Raw genomic sequence first — 20,222 nt, 5'->3', positions numbered from 1 at the left:
TCGAACGTGCGTATTTTCGCCGCGCGCGCTTCATATGCATATAAAAAAATATATAATATATATATATATTTCGTATAAAATAAAATATATATGTATATTTTCTTTTGGAAAAAATTTTTTGAAAAAATAAATACCGCTCAATCTAATCTCTCTCTGCGAGGGTGGAGGAGGAGGCGAGGGAGGGGGAGGATCGTTCGAGGCACTTTGCGACATGAAGTGCGCTTTTTTTCTCGCTTATCGTATATAAAAATGTATTTGGAGAACAAAACGACGCTCTTATCTGTTATTTCTCGCGTTCAAAGCAAATAATCCTATTCTCCTGAGATATCCGACGTATTATTATGCTCTTGGGACAAAAAGAAACCTAAGATGCTAACCAAGATGCTTAAGTAGATCCTTTTCGTTTATCTGCGCGTTCTTTTAACTTTCCTAAAGCTTCTTTTTTTCCTCATTTACATTCTTTAACTCTCCACTTTTATATCGATTTTATGATGTTTTTTTTTTAAATAGGATCTTATTGCGTTTGGCTAGTTTCAGGTAAAGTTGATTGTCATAAAAATAATGTAAATTCAATTGCAATTATTTACAGAATTTATATACAAAAGCGATCGATATAAGATATTATACGTAGAGAATATAGTTTAACGTTTATTCAAAATCCAAAATAATAACTGAAGAAAATTTAAAATATTTAATAATTCTTATAATTGGTAAAGATTCCTTTTTCTGAGTCTCCAAATTAACAACTTACCGAATTAAAAATTAAACTCTAAAAATTGTATGAAAATGTAGCTGGACGAAAAATCTGTGCTTTACAAGATGGCTGGAAAACTCGTGGCTCGGTTCTGCGAGAACAAATCGAGATATCGATGCAGGTCTAGTATAATCGATATGTCTATTTCGATTAAATCCAGTAACTTCACATCATGGCTCTAAAATAAATATAGGGTCTGTTCGTTTTAGCTGCACTGCTGCACTAGTGCAATTAGAGTGAAAGAAAGTATGTTTGTCTCTTTCTAACTTATTGCACTAGTGCAGCTAAAACGAACAGACCCATAATTATTTTCTTCACTTTGGTAATACTTCATAAATCATCTCTTCATTATTCTATTATTTTATATTTATATTTCGCTGAATTAAACAGCTGTTTCTCGGTGGATAGAAAAGATGAAAATGACGACAATAAAATAAATTACATAAATAAATAATTAATATATAATAAATATACTTGTATAAAATTTCGATGTACTCGAATTTTATGGAGACTGAATAATTATCTCACGTGTAAGAAAAAAAGTAATTCTCTCGACTTGTCAAAATCGCGACGCGACGATCCCAATTGCACGTGTCACGTGTGAAACGTCATTTCGCCGGCGCGGTTTTAAACATGGCCGAGGGGACATTATCCAACAGTGACAATCGTGAGACGGAGAGACCGCGATTCGGAACGCGAAACTTACTCCTCGACGAGGATGTTTTCCAGCACAATGCATGGTACGTTGCAGCCCCACGTGTATAAACGGCTGCACGTGACATTTGGATCTGACGTTTGATCGAATTAGGAATTTATTTCCGGCCTAACCTCTGCGAAATTATGAGATGAAAACGTCAATCGAACATTATCGTGCTTATATTAATTGTTGTTGCATAGACTTTTGTTTATTTTATTATACACGAATATTTTCTCTTGTGCGATATTCTTTTCAGATTGGACTTGACATTAGATTTCAAATACATACCTGTTACGTGACAAGTATGCTCTAATTTATAAGTTAAAATGTTTTTAGAATTCAACACTTAATATTATATTTTATACGTAATAAATATATTTTAATAGTACATATTATTAATATTAAGTATTATATTTTAATATTTTATTTTATACGTAATAAATTATTTTCAAAGTGAAAACTGTTTTACTGTGAATATAAAAAGTACAGTTACAATGAGCTTTAATATTGATACATTTTGTTAATATATTTTTCATTTTGATCATTATTTCATTTTTATCTTATTTCCTTTTTATTTATTATTAAACAAGAGCAATATAAAAAGCTTTGAATCATTTTGTTTGTTTAATATATCTATTATTAAACACATTTTGATATTATTAAATATTTAGTATTTTCTTTAAAAGGGATAATGTTACATGGGATGAGGAACAAGAGAAATTGGCGCAACAAAAAGTGGATGAAAATTCCATTGTTACAATATCACATGAAGATTTCTTGAAATATGAAACTGAAGCGGACAAATATTGGGATAAATTTTATGGGATACACAACAATAGGTATGTTTTTATTTACAGATAAAATCTAGGAAAATTATTTAGATTAATTGGATTATTAAATCATTGAATTGAAATGTTATGTATGTTATTTTAGGGATAAATTTCAAATACATTTATTTCAGGTTTTTTAAAGACAGACATTGGTTACTGATTGAGTTTCCTGAATTGGCTCCCAATACTGTGAAACAGGACACAGAAAGGCCTATGAGAGCTGCGCTTACCGATGAAGATAGAAGTCGCGGAGATAAGCATATCAAAATCCTCAATTTACCATGTAAAGATAGCTGTAGAATATTCGAAATAGGCTGTGGTGTAGGAAACACTGTATTTCCTATACTCATGTATAATATAGATCCAAAGCTATTTGTTTATTGCTGTGATTTTTCCGCGAAAGCAATTGATATACTACAACAAAATTCTGCTTACAATGTAAATAGGTAAAATATTCTCAAAATTTGTCTATATTTATTTCCACTTATCCAATATATCACAAATACATATACATAATTGTATAGATTGTCTGCACAATTTACATCTGTGATTTTAGATGTAAAGCATTCGTCCTAGATGTAACTCAAGAAACATGGACAACTCCTTTTGAGCCTGAAAGTTTAGACATTATCATTCTTATATTTGTATTGTCTGCCATCCATCCTGATAAGTATGTTATTTTGTCATGTATTAATTCATTTCCTTTATTATATTATATTATTTATTGTCACATTAATATTAATTTTTTTATTGTGTGCTTTTTACATCTTTTATTATAATTTTTTATTTTATATATTTTTATATATTTAATATTTTATGGATTTAAATTTTTATATATTTTATATATTTAATGTTTTTTGTTATTTTTGTCATATAAATATTTCTGTAATATGTTTTGTTCTCATTATGCAATTACATTTGGGATATTTTGTATTTTTATTCCAAAAGGGGATTGTTAATATATTGTTTTATTGTTTTGTAGAATGCAACATGTTGTGCGACAAATATATAAGTATCTAAAGCCAGGTGGAATAGTTTTGTTTCGCGATTATGGCAGATATGATTTAGCGCAATTGAGATTTAAGAAAGGCAATTGTCTCGGCAAGAATTTCTATGTGCGCGGAGATGGCACCAAAGTGTACTTTTTCTTAAGTGGTAACATTTCTCTTAGAAATTTTGATATATTTTAATGTTATAGATTTAACATCATAATTTAATTATATATATATTATTCTTGTATGTCAAAACTTTTTTTAGACATTAGTAATTTCAAACCATAATATATGATTTTTGTCTGCTAAACAATTAGTATCTATAATTTGATACTTGTAATATTTTTCTCAATTTATTCATTAAAATTTTTACTATATAAAAATATCAATTCCAGAGGAAATTAGAAAATTATTTACCAATAATGGCTTCATCGAAGAACAAAACTTTGTAGATAGAAGACTGCAAGTTAATAGGGGCAAACAATTGAGAATGTACAGAGTGTGGGTGCAGGCGAAATATCGAAAGGCACCGTCGTAAAAGATATGTAATGCAATTTATCAAAATTCCTATGAAATATAAAAATTTTATGATAAACAACAATGTAATTGAGTAAAAAATGTATTTTTATATTGTGCCCGCGCATTTTTCATTACTGAATGTATATTAAAAATTGATTCTTATTTATTTAAATGCAACTCCTCCCTAGACCCCAAGTCTGAATGTGTAATATATAATTTATTACTATATAAAATTAAATATATATATAAATTTTTTGAAATGTTATCATTTATATGTGACATTTATTATTTGAAACTGAAAAAAAAATGCGTTAATATGTGTATATACATATGTACAATTATGTGTATATACATATTTGTCGAGGCTTGCAAATATTATAACGTGTGCGAAATTCTTTGAAGTCACAAAAACAACATTGTTATATCATTATATATTGATACATGAAAAAAAAAAATATATATATATATAAATATATATACAATGTATATATATATCGTTTTAAATTAAAATTAAATTAGATTTAATTTCATGCATATTGTTAAAATATTTCCAAGTATTAACAAATGCCTATTTCAGAAAATTGTTGACTGGTTTCAATTAAAATAAGATTTTAATTTTTCATGTATAAGGAAAAGCAACATTTTTGAAATTAAATTGAATTAAAATCCAGTAATATATAATTAATTAAACTTAATGAAGAAACTAAAATATTTTGTTCATAAATAATAATTTAAAATATTTTACTAGTTTTATGATTTGTGTAAATTATATAAATATGTGCGATATCAAGATGAGGCTACAATCTATTTTTATCTGTCGATTGGAAGTGACATGAGGGACGTGGATTGGATGTAACAGATTTATGTAATATTAAAATAATTTAATTGCACAATTCGACAAATAGTCAAGATTTTGACATGCCTTTGCTTTGTCTGCTGCAGATTTCCATTCTAACAGTGCATTATTCTTTTCCAAAATTATAACATAACTGTCATGAAAATCCATGAACAAGGGAAATATGTCGCAGTCAAATACAGTCGAGAAAAATTTCACATGTATTATTTACATTTATATAAATATCAGGTTGGTTCATAAAAACTGTGTCACATCTTTTTCCAGCAAGTTTTAATTTTAAGTAACAGTTAAATAAAATTAATTTTCAAAAGGAAAAAGTTTAAAGGAGAAATCTTCTAATTAAAATGCTTTCTAATCAATAAAAATTATTTTAAATCTTGAAATTTTTTGTAATTTTTTATGACAAATGTATCACCGTTTTGTGTCACCAACCAGATATTAATTTCTGATAATATCAGAAATATATTTGTAATATTTTAATACATTGGTAATATTTTTTAATACTAAGAAAATAAAATATATTGCTTAAAAAATATATGAAAAATTCGATTCAAATTGGTTACAATAAAGTGAAATTGAAATGATATAGTGAAGATATGGAGAATAAGAACCCTAGTATGCAAACTTTTCGACTTTATATGTGATTAATTGTATGATATATATTCACATATAATATTTAATTATGAACGAATATTACGCAAAAATGATAATTTATCTGAAAAATAAGGAAAGAAAAAACAAGCTATACATCCATATTGCTAAGTTAGCAAAACATCTTGCATTGTACAAACCTTAAAATTACTGCTTGTGATAAATGAGTAAACTTTAAATATTTTTGCGTAACTTCGTTCCATGTATCGGACGATCGCGTTTAACGTTGAATGGAAAACTTTGCGCTGGATTATTATCCTCCTAAATCAACCGACGCCAAGACTTTTGTTCACGAGGGACAAAAGAGGAAAGTTTCTACCTTCTTTTTGCACATTTAAAGTTGATCTATCGTCGTTAAATATTTTATCAACGCTTCTGGTTAAAATCACTGGCCATTATTGGTCGATGTCATTTAATAAAAAAAGATTAAAACCAATCATACGATATTTGGTTTCCACATAAAAAGATAGCGAAAAAGATCGCTATATTTATCTTTATAACGCGACATTTAGCATGAGATGATTTTTAGTATTTTTTAAAGCAGATTCAACTTGAAGATTCAACTCGCCAAAATAACGGATCTTTTACAATATATGATTAAAGTTTGATCGCTAAGCGTGACGAAGAAAACTTGTTATTCTCATGGCTCGCAATAATCAGTGACTATGATGATAGATCAGAGCAAGTATTCCGTCAATTCGAGATTTGTCTTATAATTCTTACAACTACAATTCTTGTAATGCTAGACAATGTCTAGCGACAAGAAGAAACTTGTCTATTTGTTCAATTTGATCAATAAAAAGTTTTATCAGATCTCTTTTAATCTTTATAATTTGTTACTAATAAATTTACTTATAGTTATATATACTTATAGTATGCATTATTAAGTAGAAATAAAAAAAATTGTATAAAAATGCGATACGATAATAATTTGCGAGGTCCAGTCTAGATATTTAAATACAACATAAATCTAACATAAATCATATCTAAAATGAACCTTACAAACTATGCTTCATCTTGCATTGAGTGCATCAAATTAATATAATAATAGCTCTGCTATTCATATATTATTATTATATCTCATATTTTTAAACATTATATTGGCATTATATGCACGTTCCAGAAATAAACTATGAGAGCTGTTAATATACTCATTTTAAGATGAAAGAAAGTCATATTTGTTTTAAAAACATGAACATTTAAAAAAAACACTTAAAAATTATCTTATTACGCAGCGATATAATAGCTCTGTATTGACACTTAATAAACTATCTCCGAAACATTTCCGACAGTACTTTAAGTACTGATTTCTGAAAAGACACTTTGTGTTTTCTAATCATGACCTAATATTACAAATCTCCTGATTTCACGAAACACGCGAGCCTGATGCGAATAAATAAACATCGCGATGATCGAACGCCGATGAATTCGTTGTCCATGCATGTCGTCGATGCGACAACGAAGGAGATTAAGAAAACACGACGATTAATCCACGACGGGACGACAAGAGTCGCGTCGTACGCGACTGTCGAGTTTACTTTGAAAATACAAGGGGAGAAGTCCGCACACGCGGAAGTCCCAAGTCGGATTAGACTTGGGATAGAAGTTGATTATACGTGTTGCGCGCGTCTAAAAGTATCACGCGGGGTCACGCGACCGGAGCCGTGCTGGAAGCAGCTTCCTCGTTGCTCGTCTCAGTCGGTCTGTGGGATAGATGAAATGCCCGCGCCTTTTCCTCCCAGAGTTTTTCGCCAGCCAACACCCTGAAAGAGAAGAAATTAAATAAATATCACGTATCAAATAATATATACAATAGTAATGGAATATATTTGGCAGCTAAAATTTTGTAAAATTTATAATTTCATTTAGATTCTGTTTCTCTCTCTAAGTCTTTTTATTTGATCAGAAATTATATATTCAACTTTTTATAATATATTGTTAAAGATTCCTGTGCAAGGAGTATTTTATTTGAACAATTATTTATATAAATTTTATATAAAAAATTGTTATATATAATAATTGGTGAAAAGTATTTTCCTTGTTTGTCGTTAACGCTACAATGTGAGATTTTCTTAAATAACTATAATCTTTCGTTTGAAATTTCAATTAATTTAGAATCATAACTGTAGACGGAACGGCATACATTAGTACGTCAAATTAATTGTGTCCTACTTCGGTTTTGGTTCACTGCACGCAATTTGAATACTGCTCATGATAGCAATCCTGTATACGATAACTGTAACAATCGTATAGTATATCGAATGGGCACGTACCGTCTGGTGTTGTCGCTAACTAAACTATCCGGGGCGCCGTAGACGGGCGGATTCGCGTAAGGATCGTAGCCGAGCACGGAGAGCATCGGGGCGATGTCAGCCATCTCTCTCACTACGTCCTCGGGAATATTGCCGACCCATTTGGTCAGCGCTGCCAGATTCACCGGCTTTATAATTTGATCCGACGACCTCTCGACCCTGTTGAACGTGTGACATTAATATTATCTAACGCTCGTTTTATCGCTTTTATTAACTTTATGCATTATTGCATTATTTTAATGTTAATGATGCATCATTTTATCGTGTTATCGATATTACTTCAATATTAATCATGTGAATGACTAATTCGTTTTAGCATTAATTACAATGCGTTAATTACAAGCATTATATCATTACATATTTTAACATTAATATGTAACTTCATCATCGTGTGACATTATTTTAACATGCACATGTATGTGTCTACTAATTCTATATTATAAATATTATTAAAGTAAATTTAAATGCATCTCTCTTTCTTTTTTTCTCTTATTTTAATGATGCCTCATCTTACGATATTACTTCAACATTAATAATGTGAATGTTAATTTGTTTGAATTTTAGCATTAATTATAATGCGAAGCATTATATCATTACATATTTTAACATTAATTAATATATAACTTTACCATCATGTAACGTTATTTTAACGTGCACATGTATGAATCTACTAATTGTATATTAAATATTATTAAATTAAAGTTTAAATGCGTCTCTCTTTCTCTTCTTCTCTTCTCTTTTTCTCTATTTTTCTTCTTACTTGCTCAGAGGCACTCCACCAGGTTTATTGATAAATTCCTCATGATGCATGACGGACTCGTTCCACGGCACATCCAAATAATTTAGTATTTTCTTCATCCATTGACGTGGATGCAGTACCAGCTGCTCGTATGGAACCATCAAGCATCTTTCTGGTCCTAGCTCCTTGCATTGGCCGTACATTACGGAAATTGCGTGATTCCATCTAATGAGAGATTGCCGGTAGGACGATAAATCGAACCCCGTTATGGTGACCTGCGAAAGGAGAGAAGATGATACTTGTAGAATCGTCGTATTGAATCGCATCGCTCTATACATCATCGATCCGTCTATATTTATATCTAAAAATACATTAAAAAGCTGAAAAACGCTGAATGAGGAGAAACTGTTAATGTTTAGGGATTGAAAAAAATTGCAAGAGTTGACAAAAAGAAAAATATTTAAGGATCATTGGAAATAATGTAATCATGTAATTACTAAACAAAATTATTGTAATTAATAAACAAAAATTCTGGCTAATTTTGGTCGATTACATTATTTTCCTTTGATTAACTGACTGAGCGATATTAAGATAATTTATTAAAGAAAAATATTTCTTGACAACTAGGTTTTTAAAATTTGAAATACAGAAATGACGCAATTTTCGTGGCATCTTAATATGTACATCTTGAAAAATGTAACGTATAAAATATATAGAGTTTTTCTCACCTTCCTGGATATGATGGAATGCACTGTGGCGCGTCCGTCGCGTACCATGAATATAAATTTGGCGTTCGGGAAGAGTTCGAGGATGTATGAGCCCATTTTTAGGGTGAGTGGGTCCTTGTTGCACAATCTTGGCGCCGGCTCGGCGTGTCGTGCTATTATCTCCAGGCAGAAGGCTGCTATCGCGCTGTCTATCACCTGGAGAAGAGCAACAGTCTTGATATCCCAAAATACTTCTACAAGAATTTTGGTACGTCTACCATTTCTTCTCTCTTTTATGTGCGTAAAAGTACAGGAAAGTTTCAAATGTAATATATTCAGGTATTTTTTAATATTTTTTTGGAAGGTGAACGAGCTTACCATGTTAGCTTTTGGACCAACGCGACCAGTTTAAGATTCGGAGAACAAAGTTTACAATTTTGCGCCATAGTGAAGTACAATTATTCAAACTGTGTACATAAATCTTGTACTTTTACTGAGTTTTTTGGAGGGTAAGAAGGACGGGAGACGTTTAAATATCGGGGCGAATTTAAATAAACCAAGTATCCTACTTATGGAAAAGTTTCCGGGGTTGCCCGTTTTTCCATGTTTTTCAAGAGTACTAGAGAAGTAGTGTCGCACTCTCGATAAATAGGGAAAACGTTGGAAACTCTTTTTTCCCGAGAGTTCTATTTTCCTTTGTCGTCAGACGATACATTATTCAAATCTGTCCCATTTCATTGAGATATATTTCTTATGTCTCTCTCCTTTTTTCATCATAACTTACCGTCATTATTTCTCACGTTTTCAAGACAAACACACTTACTTCTTTCGAGATTCCCGCCTCGGTAAGTCGCACATTCTCCTTCTCGGATTTCGACCAGTGCATCTTCATCTGGAGAATCCGCGGGATGACTCTGGTCTCTTGTCCGCACCTTGAATAAAGTTTGCCAAATTGTTTAATATAATATTTTTTAATATAATATGAATATAATATATAATATAATATTATATAATAAGTCATTATATTATATTTTAATAAATAAATTATTTCTATTTTTTTAGGTCTATCTTTTTCGAATTTATTGAAATCTAAAATATCCTGGTAACGTAGCACTCACCTCACGTCAGGATGTGCATCCAACATGGCACGCATCAAGGTCGTACCTGATCGTGGTACACCGCCGATGAAAATGAGCGGCATGTAACGATCGTACGTGTACGTCTTGCGATCAAACGGCCCGACCACATATTTCTGTTCAATAAAAACATAATAATCAAGTATATAATATATGAAAATTAGTATCTAAAATATATATATAAGTATAAATATATATTTAAAAGAAAATTAGTATCTAAAATATATATATAAGTATAAATATATATATATATATATATATATATATATATATATAAATATATACAGCATGTAAAAATTTACACATAATATACATCTTCATTATTACATGTTTGGTAAAAATCTAACAAGAAAAATACAATAGTTTATCGAAAATTCATATTATCATTCAAATAAAAAATTACGTTAAATTATTGTTATTTTATAAAACATTGCTTTTGCAATTTTATAGACATCGTTAAAATTCAATTTAAACGAATTTTGTTTAAAAAATTGAATAAAGGATCAGAACTAAGGATATTTTGCTTTGTTACATTTATATTCATGTAAAGTTCATTCGCAGAAAATCTTTCATTTTTAATCGTTTTTAATTAGAAACAATATAAAATAAAAAAAAAACTTTTGATTGTATTTTATATAAAAATTTTGTTTATTTATTTCGACTTTTATCCTACCATTTTATTAAGCAAATAAATCAATAAATATGTATATATATATTTTTAACTATATTTATATACATCTTTATATTTTATTATAATGTATATAATATTATATTATATTATGTGTGTATATTTTTATTTATTTATTTATCTATCTACTTATTTATTTATTTAACAAAAAAGAGAAATATAAATAAATATAAAATTTTAAATGTAAAAATATAAAATGTAGAGAAATAAAGATATATATTCTTTTTTATTTTATTATACATTTTACCGAGTTAGGCCCATAAGTAAGTGGGATATAAACTCTTGTTCATCGTTCGTTCCGGTATTTTACCATAACTACCTTAACACAATTAAAGTAAGTCTGCAAGAAAATTAATAAAAGCGTCTCTCTCAAGTTGACGGCGGAAGTAGATCGAGAAGACACGAAGTAGTTGGCTCAAAAGTTAGACTCGACAGTGTATCGACTTTGTCGGTGAAATAACTTGGTCGAACTATTCTTCAGAAACGCCGGATATCGCTTCGTCTACGTCCGGCAGTTTGGCGTTGATTAAGGCCAAAATGAAGCTCCAGTCTGTTCGTTAATACCTCATCCAACAGTTACGTAAATTCGTAGTCATCTTTCTTCTCCTTCGCAATTACACATCGAAAACGTGGCGAAAGATACGCGAGATTAATCTTTCATTTCTATGCCACGTTCCACATATGTTTCATTTTGTGTATATTAAGTAACTAGACGCATATATGTATCTAGTAATCTTTCACTTAATAACATGTCAAAGTATCGTGTCGAGAATTTTTGAATGACTGGGAGAATCATTATTACATTTCTTGCTAAAAAGTTTTTGCAAAAATTACAAAAATGTTATCTTTTTTTTAATTTAAAATTAATTTAAAAATTTTTTAAATTAAAGAATTTTTGAGAAAATTACGAAAACGTTTATTGAATTGAAAAAAAAGTTTTAATCTCTCGCGACTAATTTTTCAATTACCAAAATACGCAGGCGCTATAAAAGGATACTACTTGTTTAAGACAATGTTTATTTTCACAAAGCTCATTTGGATTCAAATAAATTTTGTCTAGTAAATTTCAATTTGTAAAGCGACGTATTCATAATCAACAAATTCGCTCGACGGATTAAAATTCGATATTTGCATGAAACAGAGCTCTTAACAAGCTCGACGCAATTAATACTTTGACAGCCATTAATTGCCGATTAATAATGTATAGGCTCCATGAGACTCGAGCCGTGATAATGTATTGTGATATTATCGTTATTATTATTTCAATTAATTATTATTGTTATTATCGCATTGGGAGGGAACGAGAATGGAGTTCTCTCTCTTTCATAATATGGGTAATTAAAATTTTAATAGAAAAAGAGAAAGAGAATTAATAATTGTCTATTTAAATATCAAAAATTCCAAAAAATATACTACACATTTTTAATTATATATTTATATAATTATATATTATATAGATATTAATTATATATAAATATATATATATATATATATATTTAATATTTTTTATGAATTTTTATTTATATATATTTAATGCAATTGTACCTTATGTAATAAAAAAATTATCTATATTATTTCTAGTTATTAAAGAAAGGACACGTAATTTTTATATCGTGCAGTAAATTACAGTTTGACTGAAACACTCACCTCCTTGCTAACCATCACGGCCGTGGGCATGTACCTGGTGGAGCCGCAAATAATGCCCAGCTGATAGAGGGCGAAAAGGAGGAGAAGACCCACCAGGCAAGCGATGGGCCCTTTCCGGCTGCTGCGGCTCGACAGGAACAACATGTCGCCCGCCGGGTTAAAAATCGCCTCTCATCAGGTGCTCCGTGGATAATTTACTACCTCATTGTATCTGCAAAACACAATCAAATTCCCTTTCATAAAATGGATGTTTCCGAAATGTATATAAAATTTCTGAACAATTGCGATTTATTAAAATTAAAATTAAAATTAATTAAATTGAAATTAAATTAAAATTAAAATTTGTTCTCTCGCAAATTTTATAATCATCTTAAGAGATCTTAAGAAAATTACGAATCTAGTCATTCATAGATCTGGATTAATCTTTGATTTTTCATATTTTTATCACGATATAAAGTTAAATTTCATTTTTGCATCATTAATTTTAAAATAACTTGATATTTAAGTACGAAATAAATTTTTAAAATAAATTTTTTCGAAAAATTCGCCCGTCCTCGACAATTCTCGCTGATCCATTCTGTGGATAGATTGTAAAAAATTAAGTTCCGATCCTTTTTCGGAGATTTGAAGCGTCCGAATCGAAGGGTAGTGAAAAGAGGTTTGCCAGTTTCGGAAATTCACTGTTCGCATCTTCGAGAAGATATCTCTATCTAGATATAAAATACACGCGCGTTTTATCACGAGCTTTTCTCTCCGCCCTTCTTTTCCTCGATCGTTTTTCCGGTTCCCATGAATCTTATCTGGTTCTTCCGGATGTGTGCTGTCGATATTGTTTTCACCTTAAGCTTGATATTTGTCTAACATGTCGAATTGTCGTCGTAAAATTGATATCCTTGCAGCGCCATGAGAGAGAGAGAGAGAGAGAGAGAGAGAGAGAGAGAGATAGATAAATAAAAATAGGAAAAAAGAGATCTTGAACGGGATCGATGTTTACGACGCGTCTAACACTTGAAAAATATTGTTGCTCTTCGATATTTAAATGACATATTTCGAAAAACGTATATCTTACCATTCAATCATATAATGGATACAAACAACCTATGCATCGAGAATCACTCTGCATCCATTTGAAGGGCGCGAAATAAATTATAATTTTGGAAAAAAGTGATCGCAATAAATCTTTTTTAAATTATCCAAAAAATTATGGATAAAACGCTAAAATGTTAAGCATGAAATTTTTATCTGTTTAAATATTACTTTTCAAGAAGAGAAGAGAATCATGGAAAATCTCTTTAATCTACGGGAAACACTGTAATATTTCTCGTAAATCCATTTCCGGTATTATTTGAATAACAATGTCTAAACGAAGTCAAAATTACAGCACACACTGGATTAATACTTTTTTTCTTTAAACGACGTAATTTACTGCATCATGGAAAAGCAGGAAATAATGTAAGTCGAGAAAGAGAGAGAGGGAGAGAGGAAGAAAGAGAATACCAGGTTACATCACATTTTCCTTTTTCCAACGACGACTTTACGTAATTGTACGCCGCGTTTCGTCGTCGACGCGTAAGTTTAATGAAAGTTCAATGTGCTTTAGTGACGTCAGTATCTTTAAACCGATACCCCATTATAATTGATGTGGTTGCTTGACTGACGCGCTAACGAGAACGAATCGATCCCGGGGGTGGAGTGGTTCTCAGTTAAGTTTCTAGGAAAGCTATCAATTAATCCCGAATCGTTCGAATTATCCCACCGTGATATTACGCAACGTGCACAGTTGTTCAACGAAATTGGAATTGCGGAAGAAAATATTGAATCCTGAGATATATCGATTTAAAAAAGAAAAAATAGATTTGTAAGTAATATAATATATAATGTAATATATTATTTTTTCTTAATAAAAAAGAAATTTGAAAGATGCTTCCATAAAATATATCGATAAATAGATAGTTATAAATGATTTAAAAGAATTAATTAACAAAAATACGCTAAATGTTTCGCCCTCAAGATATTTAATTATTCTTTTTACTGTAAAAATACGTAATATAACATTTTATTTTTTTTTATATTAAACTCTTGATGCAAATGACAAAGGTACGAATCTGAAATTCTCTAGAAATATCGCGTCGAGTTATTATTCCAGCACCACAATACATTTTCTAGCTCCACAAAAAAGAAAAAATAGATTTGTAAGTAATATAATATGTAATGCAATATATTATTTTTTTTTAATAAAATAGAAATTTGAATGATGCTTCTATAAAATATATCGATAAATAGATAATTATAAATGATTTAAAAGAATTAATTAACAAAAATACGCTAAATGTTTCACCCTGAAGATATTTAATTATTTTTTTTACTATAAAAATATGCAATGTAATATTTTATTTTTTTATATTAAACTCTTGATGCAAATGACAAAGGTACGAATCTGAAATTCTTTAGAAATATCGTGTCGAGTTATTATTCGAGCTCCACAATACATTTTCAAGCTCCACAAAAAAGAAAAAATAGATTTGTAAGTAATATAATATGTAATGTAATATATTATTTTTTCTTAATAAAAAAGAAATTTAAAAGATGCTTCTATATCGATAAAAATACTATAAAAATACTATAAAAATATGCAATGTAATATTTTATTTTTTTATATTAAACTCTTGATGCAAATGACAAAGGTACGATTCCGAAATTCTTTAGAAATATCGCGTCGAGTATTCCACAGTACATTTCCACAGTACATTTCCACAGTACATTTTGGTGGAGTTCCAATTTTGTTGAACAGTAATTTGCAATAACGGAGGGAAAGGGTAGGGGAGGGGCGAGTGTAACATGGAGCGATCTTCGTTTTGCAACCGCGCGGCGAATTCGGCCAAAAGTTACGATGCACATCAAATATTTGACTTGAACCTTTCGCGTGTATAATCACAAACGTTCCATTTCTATCAAGCTCATCCATCGCCGCCCAGTTCGCGAGCAATTTAAACTTTAATCGCGAAAACTGCGGAACAATAGCGGACAGGCCGCGTGCGGAACAGACACGGATACTCATTATATATAGCATGGAAATATAGGAAATATAGGAAACGCGTAGCATCCCTTTCATCCGAAACTACACAATCAACGGTAACAATAATGGCTGGGAAACACAACACCCTAGGTGATCAGAAAAGCGGCGAAATGAAACGCATGGGAAAAAATCGGGCCGAAATTTTCTGACAACGGTATATATTCGCGATCATAATATTCGTTCGCGGAAAATTTGATTTTATAATTCATAATTCAACATCAATTACGATGACGCAATTGATATTCATCGCGTAGCGATATAGAATTAGGTGGCATTTAACGATACGGTGATAGATATTATTGTAGTTGCAATAATAATAACAATAATAATAATAATGACATCGTCGAACGCTGCGGACTGGAAAATCACCGAGTAAATCCGAGGGACAAACTGGAAAATAATAAACAATTATTATTATTTTGATAGTAATAACGCAATGTAACGAGCGAATTTATAGTTTCCCTGCTCGAGCGTTTCTAGAATCATTACCCAGGTAGAACATGAAACTCATAATGACATCATTAGGACGTCATCATGATTTTATTTATCACTTAAAAGTTATTTAAATAAAAATGATTAAAAAAATGAGTTAAAGATGACCAAAAAGAATCATAAATTTTTAAGTTCAATAATCATTATATAATTTTAAAAAGATTATGTTGCTTAAATATAATTAAAATATACATATAATACATATAAATACATACTATATATACTATAATATTTATACATATAGTCAATATAATATCGAAAATAAATCACCAAAACATTGCCAAAAGTATATCAAATGAGATCATTATGATTCTGAAATGATTCTAAAATGACTTTTAGGTGATGTCATTATGAGTTTCATGTTCTACCTGGGTATTTGCAATGTTTATCTGAAATTCCATCGAGAATTTTTATCTCGCAACACCGAGTATGCTATTTTGCATTTTTGACGTGCCCTTTTCAATATTTTACGTGTCGAGTATTCGATTTTCGTTGAAAAAAACAAAAATTAATATCGCACGATACACAAAATGTTAACGAGTACCCACAAGAAACCCTTCTTGGTTCATTTTATCCTTGATTAAGTACAGATTCGCTTCGTTTAGTTTCTAACGTTCATTATCACATAGATGAGATGCTCTCGTTAAGTGAGCCGGATCACCATAATCGATCGAGATTTCGCTCCGTTATCCCCCATCGCTATCGAAAGTCGATCGGGGTGGCTGGAGTTCAGGTGGAGAAAACTTTAAAGCCACACGTTGAGAGCAGAGCGGTCAAACCTACTTAGCGCGACGGTGGCCGTTATTTTTCGCTTTTTATCTTACAACAAAATTCCCTTACGGTTGCTACAGCCGCCTTTGAAAAGCGCCGATGCTGAGAAGCGGTATTACATTAATGTTACGCCAGCGGAAAAAATGAAAACTGACGGCTTTTTGCACCGAGCGACTCTTTGCCCTTCCGGCATATTTCGCATACGGTAATATTCATAAGGATATTTAACACCGAGAAAATTAAAGAAGCGCAAAAGAGAAGGTTTTTGATTTTTTAACCAAATTTATTTTTAATAAAAAAAAATTTTCTGCAAGTTTATCAAAGGATTTTGCGCGAAATTAGTCTAATTTTACGCTGTATATGAATTATATTTATGCTGCGATAATATATATGATATTTCATACAACATACATACATTTATATAAAAATACATACAATTTGTTTTCATATTTATTATGAAAATAAACGTTTTTTGTTAATTTACTTTATATTTATATTTAAATTTTATTTTCTATAAATTTGCATTTTTAATTGATATTTTATACTTTTATTTCGTATTATTTTATATTGTTCTTTTATATTTACCTTTTCACTTTACCAGGGAGAGAGAGAGAGTGCAAAGATTACAAATTTGTAAACGTAACGAGCGACAATATCTCGCGGACGACATTTGGATTACGCGTTGAAATTGTGTATTCTCTGCCTCGGCAATCTTTTAATGGCGGCAATTATCGGCCGGGAAACGAGGAAGCATGCCTCCCGGAAACCCGGAATCGGGAAACGCAAATGCAACATCGGTGCGTACATCACGTGCGTGAAGTTCCTGCTAATTGAGAACCAACCAAGCTCGCGATCTAAATCGCGAATCGAATCGAAAGTTAAACAAATGTCGAATCTAATTCCACCACGCGTCAAAGCGCCAAATCAGATATTTATTTATCGTACAGGGTGTTTCAAAATTTGGAATCAAAATCTGTTGCTTCCCTGCAATTTTGAAGCAACGAAGTTTCAAAATTGTCAAAATAATAATACGTAATTATTACCTAGGGTAACTGTATCAAAAATTTTGCTGCGTCTTCACTTTTCTTAGTAGAACACTTTTATAGATTTTTTTAAATAATTTGTCCAGTACTCTCTGAAATTTTTGAAACTTGTAATATGTCGTCCGGAAAAAAAGGAGACGGGATATCTATTCTCCCGACTATATTTCTTGATTTTCGCCATTTTCCAAACTTGCGGCGATTCCGGTTGTCTCCTCCGAAAATAGATTCCTCGCAAAGTCCCTTCACACTCTTGCGGAAGCACAACCGCAAGTTTTCTTCTTCGGAGGATTCGGTTACGTCGCTCTGGATGTTATCGATCGCCGCAAAATAATGTCCTTTCGGGGGACAATTCTTCGGTTCTACGAGGAGGAAAGAGCTTGCCTTTCGGCGACAGAAGGTCAGCAGTCTATAGAGTACAGTTAAGTTGCGGAAGCACTCGAGTGTTTTTCCAAGGGGAGAAGTCGAAAACTGTCGCGCAGGATGCATTGTCCTAATGCAAAACGTCGTAGGACTTCGCTTCTTTGCCTTCAATTCTCCTTCCAAAGATCAATCGCTCCAGAGAACATTTGGCAGCCACAATAGAGCGATGACAATAGACATTGTCGCCACGAAAATTATCTCGCGGATGAAATAGCCTTTCTAAGAATTCTAAGAAGGATGTGATAATAATAATATCGCGTCTTACCTCCATCTTAGTTTCTGATCTATATTTCATCTTTTTACGAGTCAAAAATACATATATGAGTACTGTTTGATTTTATCATCTCCCTTGCTATCGATTTTCCGCGATAACTCTCACACGAATCGATAAATAAGTTTTAATTACACCGTCTACGAGAGCAATCACGAAATTTCGCAATTCAACCTGCCTTCCGTTCGTAAAGCATTTTGTAAAACCCTTTCAATTTCCGCCCTGGCGCGTTTTGATCAGAATAGGCCGGGTCAACGTGAGATTTAATCGTTCGATTTATCGTCTCGCAGCGAGAAATAATTCGGATTTGCCGGGTCGGACCGTCAAGAGAGACCATCGATGATTCGCGGCGCGAATTTAACCGGACGAATATCGCGAAAATCAAATACCGCTTTTCGCTTTTATCGTTCCATGTCACTTTAATTGCATTGATTTCACTTGAGGGCGGTTGGTTTATTATCGGCGGTGGAACAAATTTTCGCCGAAAGTAAATCAGTTCACCCGACATTGTCCATGTCCCTGCGCGAATGTCGTCGTGGGGGTGAAGCAGGGATGAAGCGAAGGGGGGAGGGATAAAACTGGATTAGGTGGGTCAAATCGTCCCGCCCACTTAATAGCCACTTAATTGCGCGCAAAGTATTAACAGTGCACTAATAACCTTTGACCTTTTAGCCGGGTGCAAGAGAGAGCTTCCTTGTGATTTGTTAGGGGAAAAAAATGTCGAAAAAAAGAAAGAAAGAAAAGAAAAATTCGCTTCGGAATAATCGGATCGGTTACAGTATTGATTACGTTAAAGCCCTCATTTTATTGCACGATCCATAATTCGCGACAGGATTCATAACTGAATTCCATTTATGATTTCATGCACCGGGTGTATTTTGATTTATTATGATATACGCATCCTATATATATATATATATATATGTGTATGTGTGCAAATGTTTTTCTATCACACTTGGTGCGTAGATTTATAAATAAAATTCGCTCTGTCGTGAATTATGTAGTCGGTCTAAAGTGAATGTAATAATTTTTAGGATGACAGGTGTACGCGAATATAATTTTGAATATTTTTCGTATTTATCATGAACGTTGCAATGATTTGATGTGATTGTTTTGTGGATTTTTACGCCGTCTTATAATCGATAAATCGTACCGATAAACTCGACGATAATCGTGCTCGTAATCGTTAATCTTCGTGAACCTTTTGCATTTTCGCGTGTTCGATCTCTGATAATTTTCTTTCAGTCTACGTCATAATTTGAGGTATAATTCTCCACCGAAGAATTATTATCGGCTGAAATCTCGTATCGAGAAACACAATGAAGTTTACCCACGCGATACCACAAATGATCGATTTTCCCTGCATCCAAACGTAAGGATCGCGCTTCGTAGAATTTCATCTTAGTCTAGAACTATTTCAGACGATCCATTATCCCCGACAGAATTCGCGGTGGATTTCTACTTACAAGGTGCCCGGAAATAAACGGATACTGAATCTGCGTTAACGATGTTATCGCGACATCAAATGTTAAATCTTATTAAAGGAAAGGTTAATCTTAAGGAAAAAAATGAAAATGATTGAGAATTTTATAAGAGGAATCGTGATTCGCTTTCGAAGAAG

The 20,222-nt window shown here is 31.5% G+C and overlaps 2 protein-coding genes across 12 annotated transcripts in view; one reads left to right on the top strand and one right to left on the bottom strand.

Annotated features, from left to right (window-relative positions):
* Positions 1-1,240: 1,240 nt before the first annotated feature.
* Positions 1,241-3,977, top strand: LOC105248708 (methyltransferase-like protein 2-A). The gene is made up of 6 exons (XM_011253641.3): positions 1,241-1,494; positions 2,138-2,290; positions 2,413-2,727; positions 2,838-2,951; positions 3,264-3,436; positions 3,669-3,977. Exons 1-6 carry the CDS (start codon positions 1,388-1,390, stop codon positions 3,809-3,811), a joined length of 1,005 nt encoding a protein of 334 aa, XP_011251943.2. The 5' UTR covers positions 1,241-1,387; the 3' UTR covers positions 3,812-3,977.
* Positions 3,978-6,192: 2,215 nt separating this feature from the next.
* LOC105248709 (protein-tyrosine sulfotransferase) overlaps positions 6,193-20,222 on the bottom strand; it is a 322,406-nt gene continuing 308,376 nt past the window's right edge. For all 11 annotated transcript variants that reach the window (XM_025415097.1, XM_025415101.1, XM_025415095.1 and 8 more), the window contains 7 exons: positions 12,529-12,739; positions 10,176-10,309; positions 9,881-9,989; positions 9,079-9,273; positions 8,372-8,625; positions 7,573-7,770; positions 6,193-7,062 (listed from right to left, as the gene is read on the bottom strand). In XM_025415097.1, the coding sequence (XP_025270882.1) occupies positions 6,948-7,062; positions 7,573-7,770; positions 8,372-8,625; positions 9,079-9,273; positions 9,881-9,989; positions 10,176-10,309; positions 12,529-12,672 (1,149 nt within the window). In that variant the 5' untranslated portion in view covers positions 12,673-12,739 and the 3' untranslated portion in view covers positions 6,193-6,947. The remainder of the gene's footprint in view (positions 7,063-7,572; positions 7,771-8,371; positions 8,626-9,078; positions 9,274-9,880; positions 9,990-10,175; positions 10,310-12,528; positions 12,740-20,222) is intronic.

This window comes from Camponotus floridanus, unplaced genomic scaffold (genome assembly GCF_003227725.1).
Source record: "Camponotus floridanus strain SB8 unplaced genomic scaffold, Cflo_v7.5 scaffold97, whole genome shotgun sequence".
NCBI classification, from domain to species: Eukaryota; Metazoa; Arthropoda; class Insecta; order Hymenoptera; family Formicidae; genus Camponotus; species Camponotus floridanus.
This window is presented reverse-complemented; position numbering and strand designations above follow the sequence as displayed.

Excerpts from the sequence above, each read along its gene's own strand:
- LOC105248708 (XM_011253641.3), top strand. The coding sequence starts at position 1,388 with ATGGCCGAGGGGACATTATCCAACAGTGACAATCGTGAGACGGAGAGA. Across the intron at positions 2,291-2,412 it reads TATGGGATACACAACAATAG|GTTTTTTAAAGACAGACATT; the intron begins GTATGTTTTTAT and ends CATTTATTTCAG. Across the intron at positions 3,437-3,668 it reads AGTGTACTTTTTCTTAAGTG|AGGAAATTAGAAAATTATTT; the intron begins GTAACATTTCTC and ends TATCAATTCCAG.